This window comes from Dipodomys spectabilis, unplaced genomic scaffold (assembly GCF_019054845.1).
Source record: "Dipodomys spectabilis isolate Male_0828 unplaced genomic scaffold, ASM1905484v1 ptg000043l, whole genome shotgun sequence".
Classification (NCBI taxonomy): Eukaryota; Metazoa; Chordata; class Mammalia; order Rodentia; family Heteromyidae; genus Dipodomys; species Dipodomys spectabilis.
This window is the reverse complement of record NW_024870720.1, coordinates 24763536-24777210: the sequence shown is the minus strand read 5'-3', so window position 1 is coordinate 24777210 and position 13675 is coordinate 24763536. Positions and strand designations below refer to the sequence as shown.

The window sequence follows — 13675 nt, the reverse complement described above, 5'->3', positions numbered from 1 at the left end:
GATGAAAATGGCAAGGAATTCTTTCAGATATTCAGGAATGATTTAACAGACTTCAGTTCAATAGATTAGAGATGAGGAAGTGTTTAAAAGTCTGAGAAGGAAAAATGTACCGTAAAGATAAGTATGTAATGCCAGAACCTGCAAACCTATCCTTCTTCTGGGTATATAAGTGAATTGTGTGGGTGGCTGATTTCTCGGCCTTTTTAGAGTAGCAATTCTAAAATGGTAGAACTGGACTTAGTAGGACTCAGAATGTGGCTTAATGTTAGAATTCTTGCCTAGCATACATCAAGTCCTGGATTTGCTTCCTCAGTACCATGTAAACAGAAAAAGCCAGAAGTGGCACTGTGGCTGAAGAATAGAGTGCTAGCCTTGAAGAAAAGAAGCTTAGGGACAGTGCCCAGGCCTTGAGTTCAAGCCCTAGGATTGGCAAAAACAAAACAAAAACTAGACTTGGGGAAATCAAAATTATTATACAGGCATTATGAAGTTCTGTCTTGTGACCTTTCATCTGAATATGTCTGATGATCTCTTTTGCTCTCTTTCTCTTTTGAAACTGCAAAAGCAAACACAAAAGGATTCAGCACTCTGTTTAAAGTTGAACCGTGAGTCAGTGCAGAATGAAATAATAATTGCTACCATTTATTTCATTTATTATGTGCCAACTAGCATCCTAAAATAGTATGTGTGTTTAATCTTGATAACGACTGATGGTTGTGATACCTGCTCCTCGGATGAGGAAACTGAGGTTCAGACAGGTACCATTTTGCCCGGTAAAACAAAAGTGGGAATTAACCCAGGTCTAGCCTACTCCAAAGCCTATGTTGGTAATTACAGTGCTGTACTATCCTTTCAGTGTCTGTTTCCATAAGGGATTCTTCAGCTAGTTTGGCTTAACTATTTTATTGTATTAAATTTTGTTTTATTTTCAAGGAATAGCATTATTATTCAATAAAAATTCTTGGAAATGGACCTCTGAGCCTGACAGAAAGGAAGCAATGCTATCTCCATTTGTCTCCTCCAAAGTAAGGGAACAGAACACTGCAAGATTAGGCAATTTACATTAGGCCACAAGAATGGGTGAGTCAGTCAATGCTAGAGATAGAATCTGCCCTCCCATTACACCTGTGACTGAGTTCATTGTAGTTAAGGAGAAGAGTGAAATGGATAAAGATGAATGCATGACCCAAGAAGTATTGCCCTTATTATTTCCAATGCCATTTGAACTTGCATAAAATAAACAGCCCTTTTAAAATTACAACATCTATACTTGTTTTTCATATGCAATAAGTTGTTAAGAAATATGTGTAATTTATAGAAAAGCTAAATTGAGTAATAGATGTAAACTGAGTAATAGAGTAAATATATGCATTATTTAATATAGAATTTTTGTGGTGAGGACACTTAAAAATCTACTCTGAGCATTTTCTCTGTCATTCTTTCTTTTAGTAGGAGGCATAACAAGAACCACTTCTGAGAGAGTCCCTTCATTTTCTTTGATGTCTTTCTGAGTGGTAATAGCAGGTGGCCCTGTGGGCTCCCAGTAGGCTTCCAGGCCCTCCATTTTCTCCCTCCCTCCCTCCCTTCCTCCCTCTCTCCCTTCCTCCCTTCCTCCCTTCCTTCCTTCCTTCCTTCCTTCCTTCCTTCCTTCCTTCCTTCCTTCCTTCCTTCCTTCCTTCCTTCCTTCCTTCCTTCCTTCCCTCCTTGTTTCCCTGTGCTGAAGTTTGAACTTAGAAACTTGTGCTTTCTAGACAAGCACTCCATCACTCGGGACACACCTCCAGCCCAACCATTTTTCTTTTAATATCCTTCCATGATATTCAAGAGTATACGCGCTGCTTGTGAATTATTATATTTCTTCTATATTTTCAGAGTGTACAATTTCTTATGATTGCCTTCAGTGACATCCTTTGTTAAGTTTGTGCTGGGAAACTGGCTTTTACAATTGTTCACTCAGATCAAGCTAGTTTATTACTTAAATGGAAAAGTTTGAGAAAAGAACGTCAAATACATTAGTGTATTAGTGTATTGGGCTTACAGGAACCCAATTTATATGTTTGTAAAGTCCTATCAATTACTTAGTAGTATTTATTTTTTGCATCTGTTTTAATTATAACTTTCAGAAGGTCAGGCAAAGTGTCATTTGAAGTAAACTGCACTGTACCATATCTGGTAAAGAACTTAATAAAGATATTGATAATAATATCACAAAGACTAGAGCCATTCCTTACTATGTATTACCACCAACATTTATATAACACATCTATCTACCAAAGTATGACATCATATGCACTCTTCCCAACCTTCTTTTAAAGTAAGTAGGAAAAGAAATACTTCAACCTGGGTAGTTAGAAATAGGAAAGGTTAAACCATGTTTTTTCCATAAGTTAACAGTTAATATCTGGTAGGTTTTTCTGTCACAGTAATTATTAAGGACTTACTGTTTTATTAAGCAATATTACTTTTTAAAATTCAAGTTCATGCCTACCATTTCAGTCATCTTTAGGCATTTTACAATAAAATAATACTTTCTGAGCATTTTGATAATACTTATAGATACATATTTTAGATATATTTCTTAAAATTATAGTAGTGCTTTGTATCTGAATAATTTCACACAGCCCAGTCTTATCACAAGGCTATGATGGTACTTGCCAGTGTTGAGAGACATAATAACATTATTAGGAAGCCAGCTTTTGTTACTTTGTTGAGAATAGCAGGGACTAGTGTCTGCCTAACAAGCATATGACCCAAATACAAACCAACAACAACAAAAAACTAGTAGAGATTATATTACATAGTATTCTTTTTATGAAAGCCTAAGAATTTTATTGCTGCTGAACAATTGCTCTATTGGGTATCATGAAGAAGGCACCAGAGCAGAATTAGCTTGTTTTTGCTGTTTAGTTTTGTTTTTGAGTGGGCTGATAGAAGGTCATTAATTTTGGGGCCTGAGTTAAGGTTATATTTGTTTCTAGTTTGAATGCTTTCATGATCTTCTTCAAGAGTGTAAGAGTGAAATGTCACACCAGCATCTGTTGGTATAAGTTTTCTACCAGGAGAATGTAGCTGAAGCATTTAAGTGTTTAGGACATTCAGACACAATCCTATGAGTGAAGCTAGTATCTAATACAAATAAATATTGGGTAAATGTTTGTTAGTGATGTTTGTATCTTAAGCACTGATTCAGAAACTTTACATGCATTAGCATTCTGATGTATATTTGTTCTGCTTTTGTTTAATATTGCAGCATACAGACATTCAGTGCCCCTAAATAATACATATATCCCAAAATTAATACCTTCTTTTGCATTTCCCATTTTCTGTGGCTTTGAAAACAGCACAGAAATGGATATTGTATCTTCTATAGTAGATTGAATATAGTAAATAGAATCTTCTATAATATAGATAAAATATAGTAGATAGACTATACATTGGGAAATCATATACAGGTTAAATCTTGGTCATTACTCCAAGTGTTTCATTGAAGTTATACTTTATTTAAATAGCACTTATTCTTCACAAAATCTAGTTTGTCTTTCCTTGGGTATAATATTCTAAGTTCTTTTCCAGAACTAATGTAGACTCTAAGTACATTGACAGAGATCTACAACCACAATACAGTATTTAAAAGTATAGGTTCCACTTGGTTTAGTTAACCTGGATTCAATTCTTTCTGCAAACATTTCTTATGTGATAAGAGAGCATGCATAGAAAGCTCTGACTCTATCCCTAACTAGCTTAAATTACACACTTCATTGTGATACACACTCCATTGTGATACATAGGGGTGAGCAGACCAATCAGAATAGAAAGGAATTTTAAACTCTTAGACTCCATGACATTATTATAATGCAAGCAAAGAACAGATTCTGTCATTCTACATAGGACCCAATGGAACAAAAGGAGAAGCTAATGGGGGATACAACTGGGTTCTAGGTTGTGGAAGCCATTGTCTATAGTCCAGAAAGATTGCGTACTCTAATGGAGAATGTCTCATAGACTGCTGAGACAGAAGAGAAAGCTGCCATTAATCTATAGGACAATTTTTAGTAGTAACTTCCAGAACAAGGGAAATCAGAAAAAAGATCACATCACATTTGCCACAAGAACTCAGACCAACATAATTAGCATTGACTTTCAGACTATCACAAAAATTAGCCATTAGGAAACCGTGGCTTAGGTCCAAATCTGGTCCACTACCTGGTGCTTTGATACACAGCTTTGATCTATGCCTGTCTGAGTGTTATAGTTTTAAATGGTTGGAAATAAATCAGAATACAATCGTTTGTGACAGGCAAGGATATTAGGAAATTTAAATTTGAGTCTCTAGAAGTGAAGTTGTGGTAGCACATAGCCTTTCTCATTTTAATGTTGGCTATGGCTGGATTTGTACTACAGTTGCAGCACTATTTCCATCAGAGAATGTAAAGTTTAGAAAGCCTAAAAAGAGTTGTAATGTGGACTTTTATTTGGACAGTGGCTGAACGTTAGTTTAAGAAGCTAATAGTAATTATTTATAATGGCCAAATCTCATGTCAGTTCAGATTCTGTATCTACAGATTTAATGAACATGCTTACGTAAACAGCTCCTCTGTACCAGACTGATGAAACACAGGACCTGAGAATACTAGCACTACTGAATGTACATAAATGTATTAATTGAAATACTGTAGATTTAGAGGAAAACTCAAACACTTATTCCTTAGAAAGGCAAAATCACGGTTCAACAAAATAAATACCTGGAAACCAATACTGGAGGTGTAGGGAGCGGGGTTAAGGGGTAGGGAGTAGAGGATTGAACATAAGAATGGGGGACACTGAAGTAAAAAAAAATCAATGTATATCCTGCAAAATTTAAGAAAAGCGAGGGAAGGGTTTGTCTTGGGAGGGATGGGTGAGGATGTGGAAGGGGTGACATTATTAAGACACATTGTCTTCATAAACTCCTGTGTTGAATGGCAACTCATTTGTGCAACTACTTAAAGATAATAAAAATATTCTTAAAAAAAGGAATGAACAAGGAGTTAGAGAACCACTGTTGGCCAGTACTTACTGAGGTGATGTATGGGGCCTTAGTGGAGGCAACTGTGAACCCTGACTTACCATCTTCCATCTTGGTGCGAGCTAACTAACATTGTACATTTGCAGTACTGTATGTTTCTTTTTGCCTTTTTGTTTTGCTGCTTTTTTTTTAAAGCACTAGTCAAAGTATGACACTTTAAGAAGTGCTAATGAAAATGCAATTGTTTGACTATCTAGAAGTGCTAATAAAATGAACCTGTATTTAAACTGCTGTGTTCATCTAACCTGTCACTAATTATACTTGTTCCCAAATTATATATATGACTTGTCACTAATTACACTTCTTCCTAAATTACGTATATATATATATATATATATATATATATATATATATACATCTATATGAAAACAATTGGATATGCTGTATATATAGTAAGAAAGCAATTGAATACCACAAAAGCTTTAGAATTCAATTGATCTAGGAATTTCAATGAGGAAGTTTAGATAAGTTGCAACAGGAATATAATGTCTGAAGAAGTGTTGGTTTATGTGCAGGAGGGGTTAATCACCATATGTCTGTTGGTATGTAAAATGGATTTATTTTGATTATATTAAGGTTTTTTATGGGAGTGTTTTCTAACCATATCTGATTTGGAACACATTGAATCACTTGTGGAAAAACAAAGTAATTAAGAAACCGTAAATTATATCTCAGGAAAGGTAAGAAAATAGAAAAAAAGGGAGAGGGAGAGAGGAGAGAGAGAGAGACAGAGACAGAGAGAGAGAGAGAGAGAGAGGGAGGGAGGAGAGAGAGAGCGCCAGAAGAGTGATCCCCAAAATGGTGAAAGGAAGAGACAGTGCTTCAAATGTCAAACATCTCAGAAATGTGGCCATTACCATCATCACTAGTAATTAAAATAATTATGATGATAACCATGCCTGCTGCTTTTTGTACAATGATTTTTTTTTCACTTGGGAGCTTAAATTGCTAACATTCTTCAACAGTTTTACTTTTACAGAAAGATTAGAAGGAGAATGGAATCAAGATGCCTGATTTTTCAAACAGAGAAAAGAAGAGAGAATTGAATCTCCTGGTACAACATGGCAGAGCAAACAAGCTGGTGGCAGTGCTCAGAAAAATATTCTCTTAGTTCTCTTTATTGTTTATGCAATGTTTTTTTCTCTCTTTCCCCCATAAAATCCTTCTTGCCTAAGCCACCAAAGATGGCTTATCTTTAAAATACAAAGGGGAATCAGGGGACAAGTGCATGTAGCACTTCAGACATGGTAGTGGTGTGAACTTTATTAAGGGGCATGTATAATCTTACTCAGTTATTTTGCATTCTTTCTAAAGCTTCTTTCTATCTGTTGCACACATTAATTAAAAATCTACAATGCTTGTTATTTTTTTCAACCTATCATGAATCAATAACTACATAAATGAAAATGATTCTGCTATTTTAAAAATCTATTCCTGCTGTTAACAATGAATAATTCAGTCTCTTTTTAAATATTTGGCTATGCATACATTTATATAGTTTTATTATTTTTAAAAGCTAGGATATAGGATACATATTATCCTGAAAAAGTTTTTGATTAAGCATCACTGGTCTTTTTGTGTTAAGGACTATAGATTTATTCTCATGAATTTAATGATTGCACTGTTTACATTTCTGTGTTGACCAAACATTATTATAGAATAAACATCACTCAATTCTATACTTTCATCATACTCCCTATGAGCACGAATTCATATTCTTCATCTGACACACACTGGCATTTGTTATATCCATCCCTCCCCTTATTCCCCTGAAGTTTTGCTTACGTCTGCTGTATGCATGTCCCTTTTTCTGCAACAGATGAATAGCGAGCATTCAGAAATGAAGCAACAGGATTTGGTTTGGGGAGCTTCTTAGGCACAAGAAGCATAGAGAAGAATAAACTCCTTCTAGACTTGTATTTTTATATTGTAGTAATTGTCATTTAGCAACAGGTGTTTGGAATTCTACTCAAGGGAGAAATGGAAGAGGTTGGGGAGGGGAAGATGAAGTTTCCCTGGCTACCGCCTCCTGGGAAAGTTGCAGGAACAAGGGAGGAGATCTAGCAGTCCCTTGAGCCTGTCACACAACACCCCAGTGACTTAAGCAGGGGCAAAGTCCCCAGAGACATGATCACACCATTTGTTTATATGTCACTGTTTTGTATTTGCTGCCCAGGATGGTCAGGATGTAATAATGATGTGTCAGGGAACAATATAGTATCTCTTCCTACTTGTATATCCTTTTGTAATGAGCCCTCTTAATTCCTGTAAGCAAGAATTGGTTATTGTGAAAGAATAATAGTCTAAAGAGAAGAGCAACAAAAAAACTAGATTGAGGCTGGAGCTCTTGGCTTACACCTGTAATCCTAGCTATTCAGGAGGCTGAGATCTGAGAGTTGAGATTCAAAGCCAGTCCAGGCAGGAAAGCCCAAGAGACTCTTCTCTCCAATTACCCACCGAAAAGTTGGAAATGGAGCTGTAGCTTGAATGGTAGTGCACCAGTCTTGGAAAAAAACAACCAACCAACCAACCAAACAAACAAACAAAACTAAGGTACAGGGCTGGGAAGTTGGCTCAGTGGAAGAGTGCTTGCCTTGCATGCATAAGGCCCTGGGTTTGATTACTCAGCACCACATAAGCAGAAAAAAGCCAGAAGTGGCACTGGAACTTAAGTAGTAGAGTGCTGGCCTTAACCTGAAGAGCTGAGGGACAGCACCCAGGCCCAGAGTTCAGGCCCCATGATCAACCAAAAACAAAAACAAAAACAAAAACAAAAAAACAAAAACTAAGGGACAGTGCCACTGCCCTGAGTTCATACCCCAGTACCAGCATGAAAAACACACAAACAAAAACCAGGATGAGCTACCTGTTTTTCTAACATGGGTTTTTAGAGGCAGAGTATAATGAAGAAATTGAGGTAATCTCATGTAGATTTCCTGTAACATCTCTTAAACCTGTGGTTAATATTAGTTCAAAGACTCAGACTCTTAGAAGGGGGCCTCTAGTAATCTCTTGTGTGTATCCTCAAATACTGATTTGGAAATAATGAGAAAGCACTTAGAATTAGATGCTCTATCTGCCACAAGGTAAGGTTCAAGCTTTAATATGCTTCACAATGTGTTTATAATTCAACAGTGCTAAAACAGGTAGCATCTAGAGTGCCTCATGCTATAGTTTGTACGGCACTGATTGAACAAGTAATCACTGGCATTTCACACAGCACTTTCCATAGGCCAGGAACTATTAGAAGCACTTTATTTAATTTTTACCACAATCATATGACATAGGTATTGTCAACATCATCTTCTTTATGGGACAAGAAAACTGAGGCACAGAGACGTCAGATGGTTTGTCTAAAGCCAGGCATGGTAAAGCCACAATTGAATGGGTACCAGGATATGTTCTAAACCATAACAGTAAACTACTACCTGAATATCCTTGATTCCTCAGTTTTGCTTAGGAAGTGGCTGTAGTGATATAATCTATGTACATTCTTTCTCAGGCCGGCTGTGGTGAGGACCAGGAAAAGAACTTGTTTGGAGCCCTGGGTTATTGGCCTTATTACCTTTGTTTCCTTGATTGTCCTGGCAGTGTGCATTGGACTCACTGTTCACTACGTGAGATACAGTAAGTATGAACCACCCTAGTGTCAGATGGTTCACCCCAAATATTTCCTCCTGTACCTTCCTGTTTTGATTTGTCTCCAAATGAATCAGCAGTACTGATTCATTTGCATAATGGAGACAAAGATGCCTTTACCTGTTTTGTCTTTGTCTTTCATTTAATCCCCACCAGAGGATTCATTCTTCTATCCTTGATTGTAGCAATGCTGCCTGTTGGGAATAGCATGCTAGTTTACATATTAATTGATTACTAGTAATGGAGTCTTAAATAGGGCAAGAGTACATGTAGCTAGAATCCAATGCCTTCAGTTCTTTGAGGTCTTAGGGCAATCAACTTGATTTAAAATAATTACAATTTATAGAAATGATGACATTCCAATAAGTCAATTACACAATTAAGGATCTTAGAAATGGAGGTCTGGTCTATACCAGAAAGTCAGAGAAATGTTCATAGTAGAATATTTCTGTTATTTAACATCTCTTCTTGTTATTTAACATCTCATCTTGGAGCCAGGCATTGATGGCTCACATCTGTTATCCTGGAGACTTATGGTTCAAAGATAGCTCTAGCAAAAAAGACCCGGAGACGCTATCTTTAAAATAATCAACAAAAAGGTGTCTAGAGGGATGGTTCAAATGGTAGAGCACCAGTTGAGCAAGGAAGCTAAGCAAGTGTGACACTTTTGACACTTTGAATTGAACCTCAGTACTGGAAAAAAAAAGCTCAAGTATATGGGCTGGGAAGGTGGCTCAGTGGTAGAGCACTTGCCTTGCATGCCTGAGGCCCTGGGTTTGATTCCTCAGCACCACATAAGCAAAAAGAAAAAAGCTGGAAGTGGCACTGTGGCTCAAGTGGTAGAACGCTAGCCTTGAGCCGAAGAGCTGAGGGAAAGCACCTAGGCCCAGAGTTCAGGCCCCATGACCAGACCCCCCCCCCAAAAAAAAAAAAAAAAACCTCAAGTATCCCTTGTAAGTGATTACAGAGGGCAGGGTGTGCTGAGAAGGTTAATTATAATGAGGCTCACTCTCTGGTTATCATATATCTCACTGCCAGATGAATCGCTACTCACTAGGTTATTAGAAAGGTCCCCAGGGCACTTTAGAATTATTCTTCTGAAGTTTCCTTATACTCTTCCTTGGGTTTTAATTAGTTGACTCAACTATGACCTGTTAGTTTAATATCTCCCTCTGTGACTAGATTATTCTTTGATGTTCAAGGGCCTTAAAATCATAAAAGCTAATCACTTGATTCTAATTTAATTGGGAATTTGATGAAGGTCCTTTCTTGTAAATAGAAAGAATGAATTAGAAATCTAGTTATCTTCATCAATTATCAACACAAATCCTATCTCAATTTATAAAATGTGTTAGGTCACTTCTGGGTAATTTAAAGAAAAAGCATTTTAAAGCAGAGAATACTTTTAAAAAAAATGGAATTTGCCCACATATCACTTTAAATTTGGGGTAGCTTTATTCATTTCTTTGGAGCCTGCTTTAAATAAAAAGAAATTGGTGAAATAATTTTTATAATACTATAAGCCTGTTACAAATATGCTTTATCATTTAAAAAATTCTTATTTCTCCCCCTTTGGATACTCATGACTAGTTTATTCAGTTTTATGTTTCTACATTTTGTTTTTTTTTTTTTTTTCTGGATTCTGGCATATATTAAGTACCTTATCAACACTTGTGGATACTGAGTAACACAGGTGAATGGTTCATACCTGTGACATTTTCTTAGGATTTTCTGGCTTCATGCCAGGGGCCTAACTGCTTTAGACAAAGAAAATTTCTTAGTATTTCTTCCTTGTCTTGTCTCAAGCCATTTTTTAATAAGATTTTAAAGCCTTAATCATACATGAACAATGGAAAACTTGATAATATTTTTCCAGTTACCTAGTCCTGTGTCCTGTTGTTTCAATGATCAGCTCAGAAATACAGAGCACACAACTTCCACTGCCCACACAGTACACCTGAATAAACAATGGTTATTGCAGTATGCAGCAGTGTCATATTTGTGACTTGTTCTCTGGAGATATAAACTAACAACAGAGTAGCTATAATGAAGAGCATTTAGGAGATAGCATAACAAAACAAACAAATCTGTTACAGAAATAGGCAAAGGTGAAGCTGATCAGATTCCAAAAAACATCACATTTCACCTCATTTTGCAAAGCTTAGGAGAGTAGATTTCTGTGTGTAGTTTGGGTCTAAGGTCACTGGGGGCTCCATTTATGGGCCTCTGTAATCTAGATGTCAGACAACAAATCTGTTATTGAGCAATTTCATTGAACAATGACAGATGCTGGTGTAGATGTGGACAAAAAGAACCCTAGTACACTGTTGGTGGGAATGTAAACTTGTTCAGCCACTCTGGAAAGCAGTGTGAAGGTTCTTCAGAAAAGTGAACACACCTGGGTGCCAGCGGCTCATGCCTGTGCCTGTAATTCTAGCTACTCAGGAGGCTGAGATTTGAGTTTGAAGCCAGCCCAGGCAGAAAAGTACCCTTGTGACTCTTATCTCCAATTAACCACTCAAAAACCAGAAGTGGAACTATGGCTCAAAGTGATAGCGTGCTAGCCTTGAGCAAAAGACCTCAATACAGCAACCAGGCTCTGAGTTCAATAACAACTGACAAAAACAAAACCAAAAACTAAAAAGCAAAACAAAAAACTAAACACAGAACTACCCTATGACCCAGCAATTCCACTCTTGGGCATTTATCCAAAATATTATGAAGTGAGATACAGACAGACCACCTATACAACCATGTTCATTGAAGTACTATTTACCACAGCTAGGTATGAACTCAGTCCAGATGCCAGTCAATGGATGAATGGATCAAGAAAATGTAGTATATATATGTAGTGGAATTTTACTCATGCACTAGAAAGAATGATACAACATCATTTGCAAAGAAATGACGTGGAAAAAAAATCATGTTAAATGAAGTTAAGTCAGGCTCACAGAGACAAAGGATACTTGGGCTCTCTCATATATGGAACCAAAAATTAATTATAAATATATAAATAAACACTTTGGGGGTAGTATCCAAGTGGACATAAGTGTAACTGAAAAAGGGTGGATTTGGGGGAGAACTCAAATGATATAATTCCTTAGAAAGGCTAACTTAGAGTCCCGTAAAATAAACACTAGGAAAAGGGTACTTAGAGAAGTGGGATCAATGGGAGAGGGTAAATGAATGAAGAGAGGAAGTGAGGGAGAATGTAATCATAAAATTTAATGAACGTTCTACAAAATTAAGAAAATTGAGGGAAGGGATGGGGGTAGTGAGGGAGGGGAGAAAATGATAAAAGGGTTGACATTGATCAAGATGCATTGTATTCATCAACTGCTTTATTGAATAGGCAACTCCTTTATAAAATTATTTAAAGATGATAATGATAAAAATGAATCACAAACCTGTTGTGAAAATAACCAAAAATTAACACTCACTTATAATTTATTTACTTTTCTGTGAATATTCCTGGTAACATCTTTCTGCTATACTGGACATATCGTATCATTTTAGAAAGTGGGAATCTTACCTGTTTTAAAGACTACAGAGCATGCTGAGTGCTGTGGCTCCTGCCTATAATCCTAGCCACTCAGGAGGCTAAATTCTGAAGATCACGGTTTCATGCAAGTCTGGGCAAGAAAGAACATGAGACTCTTATCTACAATTAACTACCAAAAAGCTGAAGAGGAGCTCGGGTTCAAGTGGTTTAATGCTGGCCTTGGGCAAAAAAGCTCAAAGACAGTGTCTAAGGCCACAGTTCAATCTCCCCAGGACCATCTCTCTTCCTTCCTTCCTTCCTTCCTTCCTTCCTTCCTTCCTTCCTTCCTTCCTTCCTTCCTTCCTTCTTCGCTCCCTCCCTCCTTCCCTCTTTTTCTTTCTTTTTTTCTTTCTTCTTTTTCTCTCTCTTACCTCCCTCCCTCCCTCCTTTTTTCCTTTCTTTCTTTCTTTCTTTCTTTCCTCCCTCTCATCCTTCTTCCCTCCCTCCAAGAAGCTACATATAAAAGAAGTCTGCTTTAGGAGTTAAGGCTTGGCTTGAAACTTAGTTCTGTCTTTTCTGCCCATGTCACGTGGCGGTGGTACAAGTTATTTGCATTTCTGACTCTGGAACCACCTACATGTGGATAATACTGCTTTCCTGTGGGTTGTTGTAGATTAAATGAGATAGATGAACATGGCTGGATACCGGTGCTTAGTGTTAGTTTCCTTCTCCTCTAGCATCTCTATGAAAAGAAAAAGAATATGAAGGAAGAAGAGGAGAAAGATTGAGATAGGATGAGGCATTGTCTGTTTTCCTAGAAAAAACTACATTCAACTCTCTTCATCACTGTTCTAATCCTAATGCTTGGCACAGAGTTTCCTAGGAAAAGTAGTTAGCATTACTGTCCATTGAATGAACAAACGAGCCTCTGAGGGCTCTGTGACTGCTTCATGTGTCAGATAGTAGAGCTAAAAGTATATTGCATTAACTCTTCAGTAGGCTTAAATTGTACACTGCTTAAACTAGATGCAGGTTTAGGAGAGAGAAGATACCCCTCAGCTGTGTGAGAAAGCAAAGGGAAGCAAAGAGCCGGTGGTTCTGTAATCCTAGCTACTCAGGAGGCTGAGATCTGAGGATGGTGGTTCAAAGCCAGCCTGGGCAAGAAAGTCTGTGAAGCTCTTATCTCTAATTAACCACCAGAAAACTGGATGTGGCACTGTGGTTCAAAGTGATAGAGCACTAGCCTTGAGTAAATAAGCTCAGGGACAGCACTCAGACCTGAGTTCAAGCTCTATGGTGACAAAAGAAAGGAAGAAAAAGGGAAGGAAGGAAGGAAGGAAGGAAGGAAAGAAGGAAGGAAAGAGAGAGAGAGAGAGAGAAAGAAAGAAAGAAAGAAAGAAAGAAAGAAAGAAAGAAAGAAAGAAAGAAAGAAAGAAAGAAAGAGAAAGAAAAAATAGAATGCCAGGGGATCCAGGTGAAGGTACATAGTG

The 13675-nt window shown here is 37.2% G+C and overlaps 1 protein-coding gene across 1 annotated transcript in view; it reads left to right on the top strand.

The window, feature by feature from the left end:
• LOC122106845 (transmembrane protease serine 11E-like) overlaps positions 1-13675 on the top strand; it is an 82164-nt gene that overhangs the window by 50166 nt on the left and 18323 nt on the right. The window contains exon 2 of the mRNA XM_042678375.1: positions 8568-8692. Within this exon, the coding sequence (XP_042534309.1) occupies positions 8568-8692 (125 nt within the window). The remainder of the gene's footprint in view (positions 1-8567; positions 8693-13675) is intronic.